General features: G+C 45.9%; 1 protein-coding gene across 3 annotated transcripts in view; it reads right to left on the bottom strand.

Annotated features, from left to right (window-relative positions):
• Nucleotides 1–24285, bottom strand: part of LOC146859658 (astacin-like metalloendopeptidase) — a 450020-nt gene that overhangs the window by 198791 nt on the left and 226944 nt on the right. For all 3 annotated transcript variants that reach the window (XM_085646718.1, XM_085646720.1, XM_085646719.1), the window contains one exon: nucleotides 17346–17427. In XM_085646718.1, the coding sequence (XP_085502844.1) occupies nucleotides 17346–17427 (82 nt within the window). The remainder of the gene's footprint in view (nucleotides 1–17345; nucleotides 17428–24285) is intronic.

Raw genomic sequence — 24285 nt, 5'->3', positions numbered from 1 at the left:
ATGCCCAGCAAACAGTAGAAATTCTCATAAACCACTGAAAGCATAGGAAGCTCCCAGGCTGCATTGCAAACACCCAGTCTAACAAGACTCAAAAGCGAACCTGTAGTTGCATAGCAATAAACTGACACCGTGCCTTTAAGGCACTCCTGACCCCCAGCTTCCCATCATGCCTCAGGGGTGACAGTTAGGTCAGTTGTTCTTTGCGGAGACTGAGAAAAACATGGTACAAAGAGTTAACAACATCATCAAAAAATAACAATCCTTTGCCCGGGGAGGCGGGAGGGTTGCTTATGACTTTGATGAGGATACCCCTGGAAGAGAACTAGGATTACAGGTAAGTAACTAATCCTTCTCTTCCAGGGGATCCTCATCAATAGTCATAAGCATTAGAATAGAATAGCGAGCCTCACCTCATCTCCCTGCGGGCAAAGGAGAAAAAACCAGAAAATGATCAGTAGGCTTAGAAAGAAAAGCTAAGCTACCCAAATAGATTCCTCAAGGAGGCTTGGCCTACTTGAGGCATCTATTGGAATCAGATTCTAGGCAGTAGTGCCTCGTAAAGGTATGAACCGATTTCCAGGTTGCAGCCTTGCAGATCTCTGACATTGGGACGTCATGTAAGAAAGCAACTGTGGCCGCTTTCCCCCTAGTGGAATGCGCCTTAGGAGGCAACAGTAAGGGTCTTTTCGCCAGCTGGTAAGCTAAGGTAATGCAGGATACAATCCATCTCGAAATGGATCTTTAAGCGGCTGGGAAGCCTGTTCTCATGGCGCCATAATTGACAAATAACTGATCTGTCTTCCTTAAGCCCTTGGTACTTTCTAAGTAGAACTTAAGTACCCTCTTGAGGTCCAAGGAATGAAGCGACCGCTCAGCCGGGGTTGCTGGATTTGGGAAAAAAGATGGAAGGGAAATGGACTGATTGATATGAAAATCAGACACTACCTTAGGGAGAAAAGATGGATGCGCCCTTAAGACCACTTTGTTATGGTGAAAAACCGTGTAAGGCTCCTTGGTACACAGCGCTTGGATCTCGCTTACTCTGCGCGCCGACGTAATGGCTACCAGAAAAGCGGCCTTCCAAGACAAATGCTGCAAGGAAGCTCTGTGGATTGGCTCAAAGGGTGGGCCCATCAATTTAGACAATACCAGGTTCAACTCCCAAGGAGGAGAAGGGTTTCGAACAGGGGGATACACCTTCTTCAACCCCTGTAAGAAGTCCTTGACCACCTGCATCTGGAAAAAGGAGGGCTGACTAGGAGATCTCCTGTACGCTGTAATGGCAGATAAATGGACCCTGATAGAAGCATACTTTAAACCCGATCTTGCTAAGTACAGAAGGTAAGGGAGAATGACATCCTCCTGCCCCTTAGTAGGATCAAGGTGATGCCCTCTATACCAAAGAAAAAACCTCTTCCACTTAAACGCATATGTCGCTCTTGTGGAGGGTCTTTTCGCTTCTTTCAGAATATGCATGCAATCAGGAGGCAGTTTCAAATGTCCATATTGCAGGACCTCAGGAGCCATGCTGTCAAGTTCAGTGAGGGAAGGTTGGGATGAAGAATCCTCCCGCCCATCTTGGACAGCAGGTCCGGCCTGCAAGGCAGTCTCCTGTGTGGAAGCACCGACAGATGAAGAAGGTCCGGGTACCACCATTGCTGTGGCCAGTCTGGAGCTATCAGAATCATCTTCATGCTGGATCTGAGTAGCTTGGACACCACCTTCGGGATCAGGGGCAGAGGAGGAAAGGCGTAGGCAAATGTCCCTGACCAGTCCATCAAAAGCGCATTCCCCCTTGTCCCTGGACGGTGGAATCTGGACGCGAAGGCATGGCATTTTGTGTTTTCATCGTCTGCGAACAGATCTATTTCCGGACGACCCCAACGATAGAAAAGGTCCGCCACCACCTCGACGTGCAGCACCCAGTCTGGCTGATCTTCAAAGTGCCTGCTGAGTGCGTCTGCCTTGATATTTAGCTCTCCTGGAAGGTGCACTGCCACTACCGAGAGGTTCCGGGCGAGAAGCCAGTGCCAGATCGCCTGTGACTCCAGGGAAAGAGGACGCGACTGAGTACCACCCTGTTTGTTTAGGTAGAACATGGTCGTCGTTTTGTCGGTCTGGACCAGGACCGAATCGGACTTGATTGCTGGTAGGAAAGCTTTCAGAGCAAGGTGGACTGCTCCTAGCTCCAGCATATTGATGTGGTAGGTCTGTTCCTTCGCAGACCACCGTCCTTGTATCTGAAGGCACCCCATGTGTGCCCCCCAGCCTTGCAAAGACGCATCTGTCACGACCGATTGCACTGGAAGTGGTTGGTGAAAAGGGACTCCCACCATCAGATTGCGCTGCTGAGTCCACCATGTGAGGGAGGATTTCGCCGCTTGGGAGAGACATATCTGATCTTCCCAGCGACCTGTTGACTGATCCCACTGGTCCTCCAGAGTCTGTTGCAAAGGCCGCATCCTCAGCCGGGCGTTGGGAATGAGAAAGATGCAGGACGCCATGGATCCCAGCAGGGATGCCACTTGCCGGACTGACGGGTTCTGCACCTGTAGCAGAAGCCTGCACTTCCCTTTCATTGAAGACAGTCTCTCCTCCGAAGGATACGCTCTTCCCACGCTTGTGTCCAGAACGGAGCCAAGGTAGTGGATGGTTTGGGTGAGCTGCTGCACTGACTTCTCCATGTTGACATGAAGGCCGAGATTGTGCAACTGTCGCAGACAGATCTGGAAGTCTTTCCTCACCTGTTGCTGGGATGGACCTTTCAGCAGCCAGTCGTCTAAGTATTGATAGACGAAGAGACCTTGTCTGTGAAGAAAAGCCGCCACCACTGCCATGCATTTGGTGAAGACTCGCGGGGCCGACTTGAGACCAAAGGGCAGGACTTTGTATTGATAATGTTTGTGGCCGACCACAAACCGCAGGGCGAAATTTGTGCTGCTGATCTTTTTTGGGGACCAGAAAGTACCGGGAGTACACTCCCTTTCCAACTTACGAAGGTGGAACCTGTTCTATAGCCTGCTTCTGAAGAAGGGCCCTCACCTCCTTTCGAAGCAGCTTTAACTGGTGAGGACGGGACTTTTTTGGTGGCATGTCCTTTGGAAGCGCACGGAAACGTAGCGCATATCCACTGCGCAGTATATTCAGCACCCAGCGATCTTTTGTGATGCTGTCCCACTCTGCCAGATGTTGTGAAGCGCTTCATCCCACTGGAGTGGGCAACGGCGGTAGAGGAAGCCACTGTTCATGACTTCCCTCCTGCTCTCGCCGTGGTAGAGGACTGCTGTTGGTGGCCCCCTCTACCTCTATTGGACTTTCCTCCTCGAAACTGTGACTTTCCCTGGGTCTTATTCTGGGACCACTAAGGGGTTTGAACCCTCTGTTGAGGCCCCTTGCGCTGGTTGGGTCTGTAGCGGCGTCTGAATTCCTTCTTTTTCTCCAACCCAACCGCCTTGAGGGTGTCCAACTCGGACTTCATGCGACTCATCTCCTCATCAGCATGCGTGCCGAAGAGGGAAGAGCCAGAGAATGGAAGGTTCAAGATTCTCTGCTGCGCATCTGGCTTTAGCCCTGTCAGTCTTAACCAGGACGATCTCCTGGCGCATACTCCATGCGCGTAAGAATGCGCTGATAGCACCGCTCCATCCGCCGCCGTGCTAATCGTCTGGTTAGCCACCAAGGATCCCTCAGTGACTATCTCCTCGAAATCCTTTTGGTCCTCCTTTGGGAGCTTGGATTTGAACCGCTCCAAAGAGTCCCAGAGAGCTCTGTCATAACGGCCTAGCAGCGCAGCCGCGCTGGAGACCTTAAGGGCTGCGGCCGCCGACGTGCAGGCTTTGCGACCCCACGAGTCCTGAGATCTGGTCTCTTTATCTGGTGGGACGGAAGAAGACGCCGATACAGCATGAGTCTTTCTTGCCGCCTCTACGATTACCGAGTCTGCAGGAGGGTCCATCTTAACAAAGACCGGATCAGAGGTAGCCGGCTTATATTTCTTAAGGATGTGAGCCGGCACCGCCTTGATGGTTGCTGGAGTTAAGAAGGTGTCCATGACAGGTTCCAGGATCCCAGGAACCAATGGTAGTAGTGGTCGAGATGCAGTCTTCTGATGAAGAGTCTCGAAAATCACCGTCGTCGTGACTTGTGGGACTGACATCTCAATGTTGAGTTTCTGAGCACCCCTCTGCAGAACCTCATGGTATGTGTTGATATCGTCTATGGTGAGACCCTGGAAACCGGGCTGTCCGACAGCGTGGGGGAGTAATCCCTCTTTGAGGACCGGGTGGAGGAAGTCGATGAAGTAGATGGTGTTCTTCTACCTCGTCGATGATCACGGGCTCGTGATCTGACTGCACGATCCCCACGCCTGGGGGAGCGCGATCTAGGGCGCTGTCTCTCAGGTGACTTCTCGCGTGCTTGCCTGGGAGGACTCACTCTGTCCACTTCGTCCACCAATCTTTGAAGAGGAGATCTATGCGCCAGACTGGCATACTCTTGCATCCTCCTTGTCGCCCCTGAGTCTTGCCAGCGATGTACGGGCAGCAGCCATCTGGGCGACAGTTGAACCGCAGAAGTGGTCTTGCGTTGTCTTGAAGGAGACCTGCGGACATGGCTAGCAATTTCTCTATGTGAGAGACCTTGCGGAGTAGCTGACCTTGGAGAAGCCCCCTTGGATAAGTGCGAGGACGAATGGCATGAAGCTGACTCCATCACTAGGACCACCGATCCATCCCCAGACCTCACCGAGGCCTGTCTCGACGTCGAGCGTGCGCTTGACGTCGATCTGGGCTTCTGCCTTCCTGCTTGTCAGGCCTCCCTCCTGCTCGACATCGAACAATGTCTCGACGGCGACCGGTGCCGATGAGAAGCAGGCGAAGAATGTTGCCTCGATGTCGAACGCGATGTGAAGCCGACGACGGAGGGACTCTCTCCCTCGACGCCGAACATCGTCTAGACGACGGCGGAGCTGCGTCCAATCTCGACGTCGACGGTCTGCGCGACGACGGCTGAGGGGTATTTTTCGCCCTCGAAGCCGATCGTTGCCGAGACGACGGCGGAGACCTCATCCTCGACGCCGATCGTCGCCTGGTTGACGACGGCGGAGGAGTCATCGCTCTCGACGTCGATCGCTGATGAAACTGCGACGCCGGAAGTGAGCCTGCCCTCGACGACGGAGGGGTGACACTCCTCGATGCCGATCGTTGGCGAGTTGACGACGGCAGATGGTCCCTGCTCCTCGACGCCGATTGTCACTGGGTTGACGACGGCGGAGGGTCTCTGCTCCTCGACGCCGAGCGTCGCCAGGTTGACGACGGCGGAGGGGCTTGTCTCTCGACGCCGATCGTCGCCGGGTTGACGACGGCGGAGGGGTCTTGTCTCTCGACGCCGATTGTCGCCGGGTTGACGACGGCGGACGAGTCTTCGAAGTCGACGAGGTACCTTTTTTCGACGGCGAGCCCACTGTCGAAGGTCTTTTCTTGGAAATATGACCCACCTGAAGATCTTTTTTCAGCGCCGAGCCCGATGCTGAAGTAGAAGGACGCGAGGACTTGCTTCTAGAAGGCGTTCTAGACCTCTTGAAGCCCTTCCTTACCGGAGATCTTCCTCTAGATGGTTTACCTGCCAGGCCATACATGCGAATTCTTTCCCTGTCCTTCAAAGTTCTTCTGGACAGGTTCTGGCAGTGAGGACAGGTCTTAGGATCATGGTCCTCCGGTAGACAAAGGATACAGACCCTATGAGAGTCAGTCTTGGCCTTCTTTTTGCCACAAGAAGGGCAAGGTTCAAAAAGAGATGCCATTTTAAGATATTAAAAAATGCCCAAACCTGTCAAAAAAGACAGCTTCTTACTTTAACAGATGAAAGACGTCGAAGTAAGGAATAAAAGTTGTAAAAAGTGACAATATTTTCTGACCAAAATCAGAAAAGAGTGGAGCTGTGTTGCCAGGATCCTTCCTGAAGGAGCCGGAAAGAACAACTGACCTAACTGTCACCCCTGAGGCATGATGGGAAGCTGGGGGTCAGGTGTGCCTTAAAGGCACGGTGTCAGTTTATTGCTGTGCAGCTACAGCTACAGGTTAGCTTTTCAGTCCTTTTAGACTGGGTGTTTGCAATGCAGCCTGGGAGCTTCCTATGCTTTCAGTGGTTTATGAGAATTTCTACTGTTTGCTGAACATTAAAACAGTTTCTAAACAATTTTTATTGTTGTTTCTCCTGTTTCTAATGCATGTTTGTCATGTATGGTGGAAATTCTTTACAGCATGATTCAGCTCTGGTGTTTATTAGACTTCAATTGCTTATTCATTTATATATATATGTATATATATAAATGTATATGTATATGTGGGGCACATATAATATAGTGTTTCCGGGGTCCCGCGCATGGGCGGGAATATTCTAATGCTTATGACTATTGATGAGGATCCCCTGGAAGAGAACCAGTGCACACTCAGTCAAAGATGCATCACAGTTAGGCAAAAAGTGGGGTTAACCATGCCAAAAGGGGGTACCTTCCTACACTTTGAATCTGTGATAGGAGAGGATCAGAGAGGGCCCAGTATCTCTGTACCTGTTACAAAATACCAGAGGACAAGAACAGAGAGAGCCCTGTACTCTACCTGTAACATGTATTTCTGTATCTGTGATAACATTCCCACGGAGAGTAACAGAGAGGGCCCAATATTTCTGTACTTGTTCGAAATTCCCAAGGATAAGAACAGAGGGAGCCCTGTACATATCTATCTGTAACAATATACCCAAGGACAGGAACAACAAGGGTCTTGTATTTCAGTATCTTTTACCAGATACCTAAGGACAGAAACAGAGAGGTTCCTGTATCTCTGTCTGTATCTCTTATAACATAGTCAAGGAGAGGATCAGAGAGGGACCTGTATCTCTATCTGTGATAACATACGCAAGGGCAGGAACAGCGAGGGCCATGTATCTCTGTATCTTTTACATCATACCTAAAGACAGGAACAGGAAGGGCCCTGTATCACTGTAGCTCTGATAACCTGCCCAAGGAGAAGAAAAGAGAGGGCCCTGTATCACTGTACCTCTCATTGCATACCCAAAGACAGGAATAGTAAGGGCCCTGCCTCCCTGTACCTCTCATTGCATAACCAAAGACAGGAACAGTAAGGGCCCTGCCTCCCTGTACCTCTCATTACATACCCAAAGACAGGAACAGTAAGGGCTCTGCCTCCGGGTACCTCTCTTTACATACCCATGGGCATGAATAGGAAGGGCCCTGCCTCCCTATGCCCCTCATTACATACCCAAAGACAGGAACAGGAAGGGCACTGTATCTCAGTAGCTCTGATAACCTGCCCAAGGAGAAGAAAAGGAAGGGCACTTTAACACTATACCTCTCATTGCACACCCAAAGACAGTAACAGTAAGGGCCCTGCCTCCCTGTACCTCTCATTACACACCCAAAGACAGGAACAGGAAAACTGGCTCCCTATACCTCTCATTACATACCCAATGGCAGGTACAGGAAGGGCCCTGTATCTCTGATAACCTGCCCAAGGAGAAGAAAAGAGAGGGCACTGTCTCACTGTATCTCTCATTGCATGCCCAAAGGCAAGAACAGTAAGGACCCTGCCTCCCTGTACCTCTCATTACATACCCAAAGACATGAACAGGAAGGGCCCTGTATCTCTGATAACACGCCCAAGGAGAAGAAAAGAGAGGGCAATGTATCAGTGTACCTCTGATTAGACGCCCTAGGAGAGGAACAGAGAGTACCCTGTATCCCTGTATCTGTTACAACATAACCAAGGAGAGGAACAATAAGGGTCCAGTATCTCTGTATTTGTTATAACATACCCAAGGAGAGGAACAGAGAGGGTCATGTGTCACTGTATCTGTTACAACACACCAAAGTGCAGGAACAGAGAGGGCCATGTGTCACTGTATCTGTGATAACATACTCAAGGAGAGGGACTGAGAGGGCCATGTGTCACTGTATCTGTTACAACACACCAAAGTACAGGAACAGAGAGGGCCATGTGTCTCTATATCTGGGATAACATACTCAAGGAGAGGGACTGAGAGGACCCTGTGTCTCTATATCTGGGATAACACATCCAAGGACAGGAACAGAGAGGGCCCTGTATCTCTATATCTCTGATATCATACCCAAGGACAGGAACAGAGAGGGACCTGTATCTCTGATAACACGCCCAAGGAGAAGAAAAGAGAGGGCACTGTATCACTGTACCTCTGATTACACGCCCTAGGAGAGGAACAGAGAGTACCCTGTATCCCTGTATCTGTTACAACATAACCAAGGAGAGGAACAATAAGGGTCCAGTATCTCTGTATTTGTTATAACATACTCAAGGAGAGGAACAGAGAGGGTCATGTGTCACTGTATCTGTTACAACACACCAAAGTGCAGGAACAGAGAGGGCCATGTGTCACTGTATCAGTGATAACATACTCAAGGAGAGGGACTGAGAGGGCCATGTGTCACTGTATCTGTTACAACACACCAAAGTACAGGAACAGAGAGGGCCATGTGTCTCTATATCTGGGATAACATACTCAAGGAGAGGGACTGAGAGGACCCTGTGTCTCTATATCTGGGATAACACACCCAAGGACAGGAACAGAGAGGGCCCTGTATCTCTATATCTCTGATATCATACCCAAGGACAGGAACAGAAAGGGTCTTGTATCTTTATATCACTGATATCATACCCAAGGACAGGAACAGAGAGGGCCCTGTATCTCTATATCTCTGATATCATACCCAAGGACAGGAACAGAAAGGGTCTTGTCTATGTCTATGTCTATGTATTGGTATTTGTAAAGCGCCTATATCACCCGAAGGTCTCATAGCACCAGCAGTTGCTCAGATGGTAAGGATAAGACACGCCGATTTAGAAGAGCCAGGTTTTCAAAAGCTTGCGGAATTTCTGATGGCTGGGTTCCAATCTGATGTGGAGTGGAAGAGTATTCCAGCTTACGGGAGCGATTTTCGAAAATGATCTGTCTCCATTTCTAACAGTTCGCACTTTAGGGACCGTTAAAAGGTGCAAGCTAGAGGATCTGAGCATTCTGGCCGGGCGGTATTCTGTCAGTTTGTTGGCTAGATAGACTGGGCCATTGCCGTGCAGGGATTTATGAACTAGACAGCACATTTTAAACGTGATGAATTTCTTAATGGGGAGCCAATGAAGCATCTTCAGACAGGGGGCAGAGGAGGTACGAATAGGTAAATCCAAGGCCATTCTGGCTGCAGTATTTTGAAGAACCTGAAGTCTGTTAAGGAGGTTCTCATTTATGGAAGCAAAAAGGGCATTACCGTAATCCAGGCGACTAATAATTAGTCCCTGGATTAAAGGTAGACGAGAAGAGAGAGGGATCCATTTAAAAATTTTCTTTAAGTTACGCATAAGTCCGAAGCTGGTGTGAGAGATGTTATTAATATGATCTGCCATGGTAAGTTTATTGTCAAGCGTTATCCCAAGATTACGGGCTGCTGATTTGGGAGAAGGGCAGGCACCCAATGGTGATGGCCACCATTCGTCAGACCAGTGCTTATGGGCAGATCCAAAGAGCACAATCTCCGTCTTTGCCGCATTGAGTAAAAGATAGTTGTTGGACATCCAGTCCTTTACTGCAAGCATGCATTTTTGGAACCTATGTTTGATGTTAATGGGATTAGGCCCCAACGTGATGAGGATTTCAGTGTCGTCTGCATAGGACACGGTATCAAATCCAAAAGCTTTAATTAATCTTGCAAGAGGAGAAACATAAAGATTAAAGAGCGTGGGGCTCAAGATAGAGCCCTGTGGTACCCCTTTATCAATTTCCTGACTGGCCGATGTAAATTTGCCAATCTGGACCTTAGAACTCCGACTCTTGTATCTTTATATCACTGATATCATACCCAAGGACAGGAACAGAGAGGGCCCTGTATGTCTGTAGAGCCATGGATGTAGAAACAGCTCTTGTTAAATAAGAGTTAACTCTGCGAGTTAAGGGTCGTCCTGCTGCATTATGACAGAACTGAATGGCTGCTGCAATCTATCTTGCAACAGAAAGTTTAGCAACTGGTAACCCTTTTCATAAATTGCAAGAGGCAATTTGTTCTGTGTAAATAATCTTTTAACATCTAAGGTGTGTAGAGATCTTTCTGCAACAGGTTGTGGGTTTGGAAAACATGTTTTTAAGACAATAGTTTTGTTAAGGTGAAAATGCGATGGTATTTTTGGTATGAACTTGGAGTTAGTCCTTAAAATAACTCTGTTCTTTCTTAGTTGCATGAATGGTTGTTTTATGGTGAATGCTTGCAGTTCACTAACTCTTCTAGCCAATGTGAATGCTTATAGTAATGCTGTCTTCCAAGAAAGATATTTCAAATCTGCCTTCTGAATTGGCTTAGCACCACATTGAGATGCCAAGAAGGGGAGGGTCCACTCACAGGAGGAAAAGTTCTAAGAAGTCCCATGAGGAACTGCTTAATGATTCTTGAAGAGCAGAGAGAGGGTTATTTATCTGGTCTCATAAAACGAGATATAGCTGCAAAGTGAACTTTTATAGATGAATGTCCAAGGCCAGATTTTGCTAGTTGTAGTTGATTTGGCAAGATCTGCTCTGGTGTCGAGGAGAACGGATGTCAATCTTTTTCTTGACACCATATACAGAAACGTTTCTACTTGAGTTGATATGATTTGTTAGTTGAATACGCTCGAGCTTTAGCAAGAATTTATCTACAGTCTCTGGGGATATCAAAGGTTTCAAGCTACAAGTAGTCAGGGGCCAGGCCGACAAATGTGGAGAAGTTGCATTGGGATGAAGCACCTGGCACCTGTTCATTGAGAGTAACACTGGAATGGGTGTCAGTGGAATGTGATGTTCCTAGACGTGAATAAGCGCTTTGTACCAGAATTGCTGGGGCCATTTTGGGACAATGAGGATTAACCTGCATGGTTCTCTTTTCATTTTCTTGAGTATCCTCGGGATTACAGGAATCAGGGGAAAAGCATAAGCAAATATTTTCCAACATCTGATCAAAAAGGCATTCCACCACGATCCTTTCTGGGGATGCCAGCTTGCGTAGTATTGCCATTTCTTGTTGGTCTTGGTTGCAAACAGATTGAGACGGGGCATGCCCCAGTGAAAGAAGATGTTTTGTAGAAACTGGTAATCGAATTCCCACTTGATTACCAGGTGTGAGATATTGGAGGTTAGTCTGCTCAAAGTGTCCGCCAACACATTGGAGACTCCTGGAATGTGGTCCGCTCTCAATATTACATTGTTGTTTAAGGCCCAATTCCAAATTGTTTGTGCCTGATGTGATAGAGCGGTCAATCTTGTTCTTCCCTGCTTGTTTAGGTAGTGCATGCTGGTGGTGTTGCCTGTACGAATAAGTATGGATGAACCTACAATTCTGGAGAGAAACGAGGACAGAGCCAAAAGCTATGGCCTTTAGTTCTAGTAGATGTATATGCATCTTCTTTTCAGAGGTGTTCTATTTCCCACTGACTGAGAGATCCTGAAGATGGGCGCCCATCCCTCCAGGGACACATCTGTGGTGATGACAAAGTCTGCTGTCTGAGAGAGAAAAGTCATTCCTCGTGAGTAATCGTGTTTTACTCTTCACCACTGCACAAGTGTGACCATTATCGGGGTTATCAGGATTATATAGTTGAATGACCCCTGAATTTGAAATCACTGCTTGTCGAGCTCTTCCTGCAAAGGATGCATGTGTAGTCTGCAATTTTGGATTAGGGGAATGCAGGAGGACAAGATTCCCAGAAGCGACTTGTACTGTCGGACAAAAACAGACTTTCTTTTGCAGAGCCTTTGGGCTAACTGTTAAAGTGTGTCTGCCATTCCAGGAAGACGAATGCCATGTCTCTGTTGGTGTCTAAGACTTCTTCTAAGAACGCTAGTGTGGTTTTCGGATTGAGAGATGATTTTTGCAGATTTGGTGTGAGACCCAATGTTTTAGAGTAGTGGGAGGCATAGTGCATTATTCACTGTGGCTTGTTGGTATGGTGGTGCTTTTATTAGCCAATCGTCTAAATACGGGAAAACTTGAATTCCGTTTTGTCTTAGATGGGCTGCCACCGGGCTCATACATTTGGTGAATAGACGTGTGGCTGACCTTAAACCAAAAGGGAGCACTTTGAAATGGTAGTGAGTGCCGGCTACCTGGAAACGTAGGTATCTTCGATGTTTGGGATGAATTGGGACATGGAAGTATGCATCTTAAAGGTCGAGAGCTGTCATGTGGTATCCGTGGTTGAGAAGGTGTAAAATGTCCTGCAGATATTTTTTCCGTTGGCGAAGATTCAAGATGGTGCGCTAGTCTCCTTACCTTTTCCTGACAAGGTAAAACAGATGCCCTTCTGGGATTTCAGGACCCTCTGTATCACACATTTTTTTAACATGATAGAAACCTGTATCAGTAGTTGTTTTAGATGGGGAAATATGGTTCTTTTGGGTGGGACATTAGGTGGCTTGTTGGGAAATTCGAGGGTATGCCATCAAACTATAATGTCCAAGAAACACTTGCCTGAAGATAAGTTGGACCAGTGGTGGAGGTAATGGGAAAGATGACCCGCTAGATAGTCCTTAAGATTGGGGGAAGTAGCTGGCACTAGTGTAAGATCATTGCTCTCTAGCTGCATCTTGTGCCCTGGTGGGCTGTTTTCTTTTAGTTGTCTATTTGTAAGCTGCTGAAGGTGGTTGTCTGTACTGTTGTGTATATTGCGGCCGGTATTGTCCTGAGTAAGGCTGATATTGCTGCCTATAATTTTGGAATCCTCTTCTGCAAGAGAAGGAACTTTTGCCCTTAGCCCCACGAAAAGACTGTCTGCATAGTTGTAATGTTCCTAGGGATTTGGCAGTGTTGGTATAAGCCTTAATAGCTTGGAGAGCATCACCAATATGTTTTCTGAATAATGCCTCTCTCATAAGGCATATCCAAGATTTTAGTATGAACCTCTGATCTAGATTTTGTTGCTTTTAGCCAGCCTCGATTCTGAAGAACTGGAGCTCATGCTAGCTTCCAGAATTCGGTTGAGGAGATATTGATGGCGCAGTCAATTATCTCCAAGGAAGCTTGCTCTCCATCCAAGAGAAATTTCCTGGCGTCAGACCTAACATCCTCTGGTAGTAGTTCGCCATATTGTGCCATTTCGGACCACATTTGTCTGTCAAATCTTCCTAGTATTACTAGGGAGTTTTCTTCTGGTACTGTTATTGCTGCCATGCTAGAGAAGCTTTTGCGAAGGCGGCGTCCATCCCTATCTGGTGGTGATGTAATAGGGGTGGCAGGATTACATTAGCGTCTCTGGGCTGCTTTACTGGTGACAGAGCATGGTCTGGATTGTAAGACAAGACATGCTGGAGCATCATGCGGTGCCTTATACGTTTTATCTAATCTGGGCATAACCGCCACCACTGCAGCTTGGTTCTTCATGGCGCGTATTCCCTCTTGCCAGATGAAATCTATATAATGGGAATTGCCCTTACTGACCTTTTTGTTGCTTCTTGAAAGTCGTAGAGAAAACAGTCTGCCTGGTTGGTGGTGAAAGGCAACTGACAATGTTTTGCTGCCCTCTACATGATGTTAAGTAAACCACCTAAATCGTCCAGGGGTGAATCCACTGGTGGTGGAACTGGTGGAGATGGTGTTGTTATTAGGTAGTCATCCCACTCAGTAGCAGTGGATGCTTGATCTCGGATTTCTCCCTCTTCTTCCTGATCACCATCTGTAGTTTCAGGGTCATGTATTTGTGGAACCGCGAATGGTAGAGAAGATAGAGGAGTGCCCGGAATCTGTAATGAACGTGAAGGAAGAGATGGTGTTTGCTGTGGATACATTATTGGTGGTTGTAACAGTGGAGTAGGTGCAGAAGAAGCTGGTTCAGGAAAACACTTTTAATAATCCTGCAGGATGTTTTGGTAACAGATTGATCCTGCTGACTTTGTGACATATATGTAGGGTACTGCTGATAATTCTCTTCTTCATAGTATTGGTCTTCATAGTCATCATAGTCCTGGCATTTAACTTGCAAATCTGAAGGACTATGAGCCGCTCTAAATAGACTATCATCTTCAGATTACTCATCCAGTAAATGGGTTGGTGGAAGTGATGACACTTTACTTGGAGACGTGTGAAGTGGAAGAAACACATTAGTGGTAGTTTTTCAAGAGTTTGACAGATGTTACACTGGCATCAGAGGTGTTAAAGGTGCTGCTGAGGATGTCAAAATTTGAGCCTTTGTCGACGATAAATCCTCCATCTACGAGAATGTCTGTGCTTTTTTAGGTAGAATATATTTTTCTGCCAAAATTACTGTCTACGGTATTATCGTACTCAACATTGTCGTCGGTGGTGTTGTCAATAACAAGGGTTCCACTGACAGTGGTTTCGGCAACAGATCCATCAACATTGATGTCTTTGTCGACGGGATGGCCTCCTTTGTTGTCAACGAGCGCTTCGAAGAGTGCTTCCTCGACGTGACTGGAGACAATGGAGTTTTTTTCGATTTCGTCGACTACAGTAAACTGTAAGTTACATTAGTCGTTGACTCTGCTGGCCACGACATTATCATTGGTGACGCCGCCAAAAAGAAGGTAGACGTCAAGATCGAAGATGTCATCAAAGAAAGTGTTGTCAACATTGTCATAGTGGACGGTGCGAAAATAGGAGAAATTCTTATTTTTTTCCACAGCAAGTGCACCCGTCGTCGGCGGAAGGGATTTTGAGGACCTTTTGACAGCCACTTGTTTTACAGATGGTGTTGTAGGTTCTGAGGGAACCTTAGAAGAAGGGGTGTGTATTCATTTCACCTGAGATTTTTAAGAATGTTCACATATCTCATGGTGAGATTTTTAAGGCTCTTTTTAGGCTGTTCTGATGGCTCCTTGTTAAAAAATCTATCCCTTTTATAAGACTTGCCAGATTTTAAAGTCATCACTCTCTTCCTCAGAAACAGGGGTTTCCTTTGTTTTAAGTCTCTGTAACTACAATAGTAGTCTTCCCTCTCTGTCTTTGTGGGTTTTCGGAGAGAAAGTGCAGCAAAGTTTACAGTTCTTGACTGTGTGATTGGGATAGAGGCAATACATGCACTTCTTATAGTGGTCATCAAAGTGCACTCTCCTTTTGCCCCAAGTGTTACATGGCCTGAACAATCCCTTCTTTGAATGTTCTGACATGGTCAGAATGTCTAAGATGATATACAAAAATGAAATATTTATCTGACCGGCGAAGAATTTTCCTGAGATTAGTAGGTTTGAAGGATAAACTGAGCAGAGCTCAAGAAGCCTCTCATCACGCAATGTGCAGTAGAAAATCTGAGGGACTCAGCCTCTGTGAGGAGTGCTCTAGAGGGTGCTGTCCACCGATTCGTCAAGTTTGGTATTTATTTTTTAAAATGACTCAGATAGGCTATTAAATTGATGGTTAATTTCTATCATAGCCTATGATAGTTGTACATACTTCTTCATTATGGTACCGTGGAACTCCCACTTCGACGACGAGGAACGATTCAAGTATATGAACCTATGAAAGATCCAATGCTTGAGAACTGAGAGGTCTATGGGCTCTCTGTTTCTGTGATAACATACCCAAGGAGAGGCACTGAGAGGGACCCACATTATCTGTATCTGGGTCAATATAGCTAAGGAAAGAAGCAGGTGGCCTTGATTTGACCCCCTGCAGAGAAGTCCCTGTTTCAACTCATTGTATCTGTAATATGTTGAATTAGAAGTCAGAGATATTTCTGTTTGTATTCCCTCTATCTGTGATGTCAAAGGAGAGTAACAGGGGTGGCCTTGATTGGATTCCCTTTATCTGTGAAAATGTATCCAAAGAGAGGACGAGGAAATCCCTGTTAGGATTTCATGTATCTGTGATAGGACCAAGAAAAGAAAAAAAAGAACCCTGGTTAGATTCCCTGTTTCTGTGATAGGTCCAAGAAGGACAGAAAGGGTCCTGGATTGCAGGTATCTGAGATTACACATCCAGCGAATGTAACAGACAATGCCCTAGATGCATTCTCTCTATCTGTAACATGTTAGGTTCAAGGACAATACCAGAGAGTTTGTTTTTGCCTATCTCTGACAGACAAGGCACTTCAGGACAAGGCTGACATTGGTCTCATGTTCTGTTCGGTACTGCCATGTTTGTGCAGGGATAACCTTTGGCTAAAGAGCTACTCTGGTCAGCTTCTCGGCTCTACAAAAGGGGGTGGTGATGGACGGAGCATCAGAACCAATCAAACACTCACACCCAGTCAACAGATCTGGGTTTGATCCATCACCGTTCTTTAGCCCACTCTGCCACCCCAGTTCAGACATGGCCATATGCAAATCAGTCTGACCCTGTGCCTCATGGGAACAGTCCAGCCCGAACTGCCAATCCATGTCTTCCCTGGACCGGAAACAAGCGTCCTAGGACCGGTTTCTGGCATTTCAGCCGTCTTCAGCCAGGCTTGCTTGAATCCAGTGGCAAAGCGAGCAAGGGACTCACGTCTGAGCATACCCTGCCAACTTATGGCGAACAAAGCGGTACAAAAGGGGGTGGTGATGGACGGAGCATCAGAACCAATCAAACACTCACACCCAGTCAACAGATCTGGGTTTGATCCATCACCGTTCTTTAGCCCACTCTGCCACCCCAGTTAAGACATGGCCATATGCAAATCAGTATGACCCTGTGGCTGGGTTCAAACTGGAATGGCATGGTGAGCAAAAAAACGATGGATTTAGGCCCAGATCTCTGTACTGGGGTGAATGTATGACATTGTTCTGCATTCTGTCCATCAATTGTTGTTTTTGCATTTGTCACCCTGAGTGGGAAGGGTATGCTCAGACGTGAGTCCCTTGCTCTCCATGCCACTGGAATCAAGCTATCCTGGCTGACGAGGGCTGAAAGCCCGAAACCGGTCCTAGGATTCTTGTTTCCAGTCCAGGGAGGACCTGGCTTGGCAGTTCGGGCTGGACTGTTCCCATGGGGCACAGGGTCAAGACTGATTTGCACATGGCTGGGTTCAAACTGGAATGGCATGTTGAGCAAAAAAACTATGGATTTAGGCCCAGATCTCTGTACTGGGGTGAATGTATGACATTGTTCTGCATTCTGTCCATCAATTGTTGTTTTTGCAGCTTCTCGGCTCTGCCTACATGGTCACTGGTGGAAGGCCATGCTTTGTGACATATAGTTCCTTCAATCCGTTGTTTGCAATAGGCATCAAGATCCATATACCTTAATAACAGCAGCCAAGGACAGTTGGCCTCTGCTGCAACACATCATTCATACACTGTGCTACAAAATAATGTTGATTCCTCTGCCACATGGGTCTGCATTCCCTCACCTGCCATAGTGCAGCACTGATTCGAAGTCATATGGCAGGTCCACATTGTTTGTTTCCCGCTTCTTGAAATTGTCCCGCTCACCTGCAGAGAACAACAAGACAATGCCAGACATTTTCAGATAGGAAAAAGGCGATACAGTGCTCCCATGTTTGCATTGATTAGCCTTGGATGTATTACACTCTCAAGTAAATATTAATGTGTAGTACAGCATCAAGATATGGGTATGTCAAACATAAGTCACTATTCAAATGTTATTACTCCCAACAGAATTCCCAATTCCACAAACACATACTGCACACTCAATGGATTCTTTCTGAGCATTGATTGCACCAACGGAAGAAAGCTGGCACACTGGCTGTGGGTGTGTGTGGTTGTGTGTGGTTTTGTGTGTGGCTGTGTGGGTGTGGTTGTGTGTGTGGTTCTGTGTGTGTGTGGTTGTGTGTGTGGTTGTGTGTGGTTGTGTGAGTGTGTGGCTGTGAGTGTGGTTGGGTGTGGTTGTGTGTGTGTGGTTGTGTGTGGTTGTGTGTATGGTTGTGTGTGTATGGTTGTGTGTGTGTATCTGTGTGGTGTTGTGTTTGGTTGTGTGTGTGGTTGTGTGTGTGTGTGGTTGTGGTGTGGTTGTGTGTTGTGTGTGTGGTTGTGTGTGTGTTTGTGGGTGGCTGAGCTGTTAATATCTTCAACTAAGAATAAACCTCTTTGGAAGACTACCAGATATTCCCGCTCCTTGATTCATCAAGGAAACCTCTTTTTAACACCTGGTTATTGCATTTCACAATACAACCAGTGGCCAGGGGGCCTTCCATGCTCTGGGGCACAGGACACACTGGCATTGCCCCTGCTTGGAATGGGCCTCGTGCCATCTCGTCTGTCCGACTCTGGAGTCCTCGCCTCGAGGATCCTGTTCACTTCTTGGCGCACGAGCCGGTAAGGAACTAAGCCTGTTTAAAGAAGGTGAAAATAAGATTATGTTGAAGAAAGGAGCTAAACCTTTAATGCATGTATGTAGACCTGATCCTTATTGGATGAAAAAGTTCCTGAAGAAAGAATTTCGAAGACTTGGAATGAATGTAAAAGAAGCACTCAAGGCACCGGTATGGTTATTGCTTGCTGTATCGGCTCCTAACACTGGTGAAAAATAATTGAGATTGCGCGTAGCTGTCCGAGAGTTGAATAGAAACATACTGGTGGATCATTACGCACTATAACGGAAACATTGCCTATTTTAGGGCAAGCAATGTATCTTTAGCGTACAAGTTGGTGGATGAATCTGATCACCTGATCTGTCTCATTTCCCTATTGGGTGCATTCCTGTTTGTGAAGGTGCAGCGCGGATTGCAATCAATGCTGGCGGTGTTTCAATATACAATGACATTTTTGTTAGGAGGGATTGAGAAGGTTTTGGCATTTAGTGATGACATGATGATTTATGGATATGACGTGGGAAAATGTTATACTGCCAGAATGTCCTGGGTAACATAACAATAGGTAAAAAAAATGGTGGCCTATGTAGAGGTTCACTGTACCTAAACGCACATACGTATAAATGTATACGTACCTATATATGCTTACCTTCACAAAACCTTGGTACTCAATATTTAGACTATTTATATTTCAGCAAATTGATATTTTGACAATGATTGCTGACGTCTAACCGTAAGGACATGATGCATTGTTATGCGCTGTGCTAACGAGGTTGGAGGAGAAGGGATTTATTATCAAAGAACAGTTCAGACTGAGACCTGTTGAATATTGAGATCATACGGTCACTATGGAAGGGATCAAGCCTAAGGAGATTTTAGTGGAATCGGTGGGAAATATGACAGCACCCACATGCAAAGATTAACTTCATTCATTCCTGGGATTGGAGGTGTACTAGTCACAGTCTCCAATGGGTTTTGTCAAAAATATTTCTCTGTTCCACGCAATGATGAAGAAAAACTTGATTTTGGTTGGAGAGACAGAGTGCTTTTGATACCACAGACGAGGTGACTGCTACGGTGTGGAGCAGTTTTGATGTAAACAAGAAGTCAATAGCTACCACTGATGCCAGTTTGAGAGGATTAGGAGCAGTGATGTCACAGGAGGTGAAGGCCAGAAGTGGTTATTGGTTTTGCCTCATTAGCACGACTTGGGGCAGGAGAATGCTACTCAGTCATTGAGATGGAAACTTGGAGATGCAGTTAGGGTGTTCGTCTTTCTTCCGGTGAGGTTTACCTTTTGTAGTTAGCTGTGGGCACAAAACCTTAGTGTAAATATTTTCTTTTAAAGGTCCAGAGAGGGCTACTCCATGGATTGCACACTTGATTGAATGTATAATAGAGTATCATTTCAAATTTGAATATGTGACAGGTGGGATAAATTAGACTGCAGATTGTCCTTCTAGATTGCCAATCTTGGAAGGTGCATGTGAAGATACTGGTTGAAAAAATAATGTAGATGGGACAAATGCAATTATAGGAAGGTGAATGATGGAAAGTTGAAAAAACACACTGTGATGAAAGTGGAAGGAGTGGTTGTGAAAGGATTGTCCAAAAGGGAAGATCCAAATCAAGCGAAAGCGCTATTGCCATCGAAGGCTGGCTGCAAAGACACAAAGGTAGTTTGAGGAGAGGGTGAATGTGGATTCCACTGGAGCAAATTTGTGAGAAGATAATTTAGCATAAGAAAATCATATGGACAGGAGTATAAGAAAGACCAACATCCAAAATTGATAACCAAGAATGGATGACATGATGGAGGATATTACTAGTGTACAAATAGGGACAAAAGAGGTAGCTAAGGAAGCACCAGGCTCCTGTAGCTTTGCCAATATCTCTATGGTATAAACCAGGTATGGATATTATGGGACCTCTTCAGATGATGGCTACAAGTGAGAATCTTTTATTAACATTGGTTGCTTGTTATTCTAAGTGAATTTCAATCACATATTGAAACAGTTCTTGAAAAGAAGAGCTTTCAAGATAATGTTGTCCCAGACTAAAACAATAGCTAATGGTGTGCAATTTGTATCAGGACTGCAGGTGTTGAATCAAATGGGCTGGCAGAGCCCAAGAATAGAATGACTGGCACTTTAATTTAGAAGGTGTTGTTGGAAGGCAGAGCTGTGACAGGCGCCTTGAAATAATTTTTGCATTCCCACTGCCCAGTGACAAATGAAAATAACTATATGAATGTCTCAGCGAGTGGTTACCAAGTTCAATGTTGGTGCCTTTGTGATTATGGAGGGAAGTGAAATGCAAGAACGCCTACGATGAGGATAAAATGAAATGTAAACATAAGAGGAAATATAAAATGAGATTAGCTAGGAGAAAAGAACATCCATTCTAGTAACTGGACGTGTGGAAACTCAAGGGAAAAGGTGTGTACAAAGAATACTCTAAAGTCACTAATGTGAAGCGGACTGTAGCAATTAGGAAGACTGAAGGTGGGAAACAGTGGATGACGTCCAGCTTGAGGTATAGTCATTTGAACAAATGAGAGGTTGATGGTCCTCCAGCGGCGGCGACTCCGTTATGGCAGAGGAGCATCGCTCCGCACATTAATAAAAAGTTAATAAATACCGTTTGATTTTGGACGTCGGCTTTCGCTGTTACAGCGCAAGGGCATGGAGTGGGGCTGATTGGTGCAATTGCACTGTTACTCTAGCCCCTGCCAGTGCACATGTCAGATTAGCATCATGCCCGCCATATTTTAATGTTGTCAGCCGCCACTGTGGACCTCTAAGGTGTGGTAAAGATACAGGGTGTAAAAGAGTGCATGTCAGGATGGTCTAAGAGTAGCTTGCTCTTTTAGTAAATTTTGTACCAGAAGAAAGATGGCTAAGATTATTTGAAGCTGGTTGTGTATCTGCTCTGCCTTGCGTAGTTTGGCGTGTACCATAAATACAGGTGCGCTGTGTTTAAGATTCTTATCCTTGGATTACGAGATGTGAATATCAAGGATTATATGTCACTTTACTATATATTTATTGTTCTCTCTCTAACATTTGTTATGCAACTGCCATTAATGTCTCAATTTGTACTGTATTTTAAGTATGTTTAACAATTTTTCTTTAACACATTTACATATTTAATGAAAAGAGTTGAGTTTTGAGTGGAGTCATTACAGAACGCCTCTATGTCATGTGAAAACGTTGGTGGGTTGGGATTCTATAGTAGAGTAAATTGTTAGTTGGAGATTTGGCTGATATAAAGTCCAGTTGTTGCTTTAATGAAAATAAATAAAAGCTTAAATGTACAAAGAGGAGTCACCCTTAGGAGACCAGTACATCTGGTGTACAAAGAAGAAAGGGGTCATGTCACAACCCAAATCAATACAGCCACCATGCAGTGAAGCAGCATAAAGACTCTGATGCCACTCAAAGAGGTCCCCTTGTATCAAACTGCCCTGCCGAAGAGCTTTCACTCCACCAGCGCTTGAAACCTGCACTATGGCTTGACCAGTTATCGAATTCCTCTGAAACGTGACCGCTGCCCCCTGTCGGCAGACACCACTGAAATCCTCAACAATAGGGCAAAACTAATTCTTTTTGTGATTTCCAGCAACTCCAGCAATTTGCGCCGTGCTGCGTTAGTTTGGAAAGCACAGAGATGCAGCATATTTACAAGAATATGTCGCATCACTGTGCTTCCCCTGCGCTGGCGCACAAACTGCAGCCATGCGCCGGCGCAGGCACCCTTGCACCATGGTGCAAGGGTGCCTGCGTCATGGGGAGATTGTTGATGTGCCGGAAGGGGAACCTTCCTGCACATAAACAATCACAAGAGGCTGTTTCCTCTTTCAATGCGTGCTGTAGAATGCAGCACGCATTGAAAGAGGAAAAAACGAGGAGAAATGAAAACATTTATCCTCGTTGCGCCTCGCTACGTTACCTCCATGGAACGCCCCTTCAATGCACAGTGCTGCGTGTATAGGGACCATATTTACGAGGAGAGGAAAAGTCACGCAGGGTGGCTTTTTCTCTCCTTATAAATATGGAGGAGCCCCCTGCGCCACCAGTACGTCACAAAAAGTGACGTAGTGGTGGCGCAGGGGGCTTGTAATCTGCCCCCCGGTATTTACAGTCGCTAAATCTCCATCTCACAATTTGCTCTGATAGAGAATCCTAATCCGTAAACATTCTCACATGACATCGATACTTTCGATAATGGCGCCCCTAGATCAATAAGATGCACCTTAACATGAATCATTCTTACAGAACACGGAAGCAGTAGAGACTGTTGGGGAAACTAAAAAACTGTGATCAACCAAGACTGGAACCGGATGTGCTCAGAATGCATTCCCCTTTGTGCATGCTCTTCTGCCTGCTCGACCCCCCCATGCCACACTTCTGTCCACGGAAGTAACAGGGGAACCCTACTCACGACGGAACCAGGGTAATATTTATATATAAGAAAACAATGGTTCCTGTGGATAAATAGAACTAATATTTGAAATACTTGTGCACATTCACAATAAAAGGACCATCTAATGTCAGAGGGCAAGAAAAACTTTCTACACAGTTTGCTCGGTATAACATATTTTATGAAAAAATAAATAAACAATAGGTACACTTCTTTCAGTCAAAAGTAGTACTGTTTGTGCATTGTGTCCCCAAGTGAAGAAATGGAACCAATAAGTGAATATACAAAGTGAATTATTATGTACACGGTTTCCATTAGTTGTGAAAAACGACCATTCTTATACAGTATTTTTTACAGCTTCAGTACACAATGATACGGGCTGGGTAATGGTCTGTTCTTTTTTACTTGTCGACGGCGTTTCGACCCTTCTATCAATGGGGGTCTCCTCAGGACTAACGATGTGGGGACATCTAAAACAAAATAAGGAAAGCATAAGGCCCATATACCGGCACAGATGCAGGAAAAACTAATAAGAAGGCATCTATAGGGAATTACCTGGATGAAGAGAGTGCTGCCTCTGTGACAGTGAAGTAAAGGTAAAAACTCACATGAGGACCCGGCCGGGTTCTTCAGTGAAAAGACAAGAGAATGCATGTCAGTTACTGCATTATAGTAAGGCCATAGAGATAGCTGGATATAACATGTCGTGGTTGAAGAAATTATATTTACCTCAAAGTGAGGTCAGGACGGCACTTCAGGATGTTAGATGGCCGGTAAGCTCTTCTTTAAGATCGCGACAGCCGTAGCGTTCTGTTTGACAGCGTGGTGCTGATTACAGTGACGGTGCACCGTAGGGTACAGTGAAATAAGGCATACGGAGAGTTAAGCTTTAGGGATGGGTTCTGAGTGGAAAAGGTGGGAGCTGAGAAACCGGGGCTCGGGACTTACTTGTTGTTCTTGTCTGGATAAATCAATTTCTTAGGCAGCAGCGTGTGTCAGCTGCAGTGAGGCCTCCCAAGTAGGCTCCGGGTGCAATGACACCGAGCGCCTGCGGGACGCTCTGTTTTATCTCGGGTTTCCCGCCTTTCTGATCTGGGAACTGGCAGGCTTCCCAATGGAAAACCGTGCCACCGATCCATCTGGTGCTCGGTTTCCATTAAGCGATGGAAACAGAAGAGATACTGTCTGGGATGGGGTCTGGAGATAGTTGCTCTACCCAGTGATTTGTGCGTGCTGTACTGTTACTGGTTTTACAATTTTTAAAACATCATATTCAACATAAATGTGTAAAAAATGGCACTAGTTCGTTCTTTATATCTACAATTATTAAATTCAACCAAGTTAAATACAGCATGTAGTATACATTCTATTGAGGCAGAGTCTGTTAGACATTAAGCTAGTTTTAATATTCCCAGTGCGCGAGCACAATGAACTGTACTATGGCTGCGCTAGACATACTATATAGATGTAGTGACAGTATTATTCAATCCAAAGTGTGTTGCACATTTACTTTGCAAGCGGAAGGGGTCTCTGGCTGAAAGTGTACGTTGATGGCAATGATTCATTTTAAGGGGATTTGTCAATGTAGTGTTGTTAC

The sequence above is a fragment of the Triturus cristatus genome, chromosome 3_1 (assembly GCF_964204655.1).
Source record: "Triturus cristatus chromosome 3_1, aTriCri1.1, whole genome shotgun sequence".
In the NCBI taxonomy this organism is placed as follows: Eukaryota; Metazoa; Chordata; class Amphibia; order Caudata; family Salamandridae; genus Triturus; species Triturus cristatus.
The sequence above is the reverse complement of the archived record's forward strand: the minus strand, read 5'-3'. Positions and strand labels throughout refer to the sequence as shown.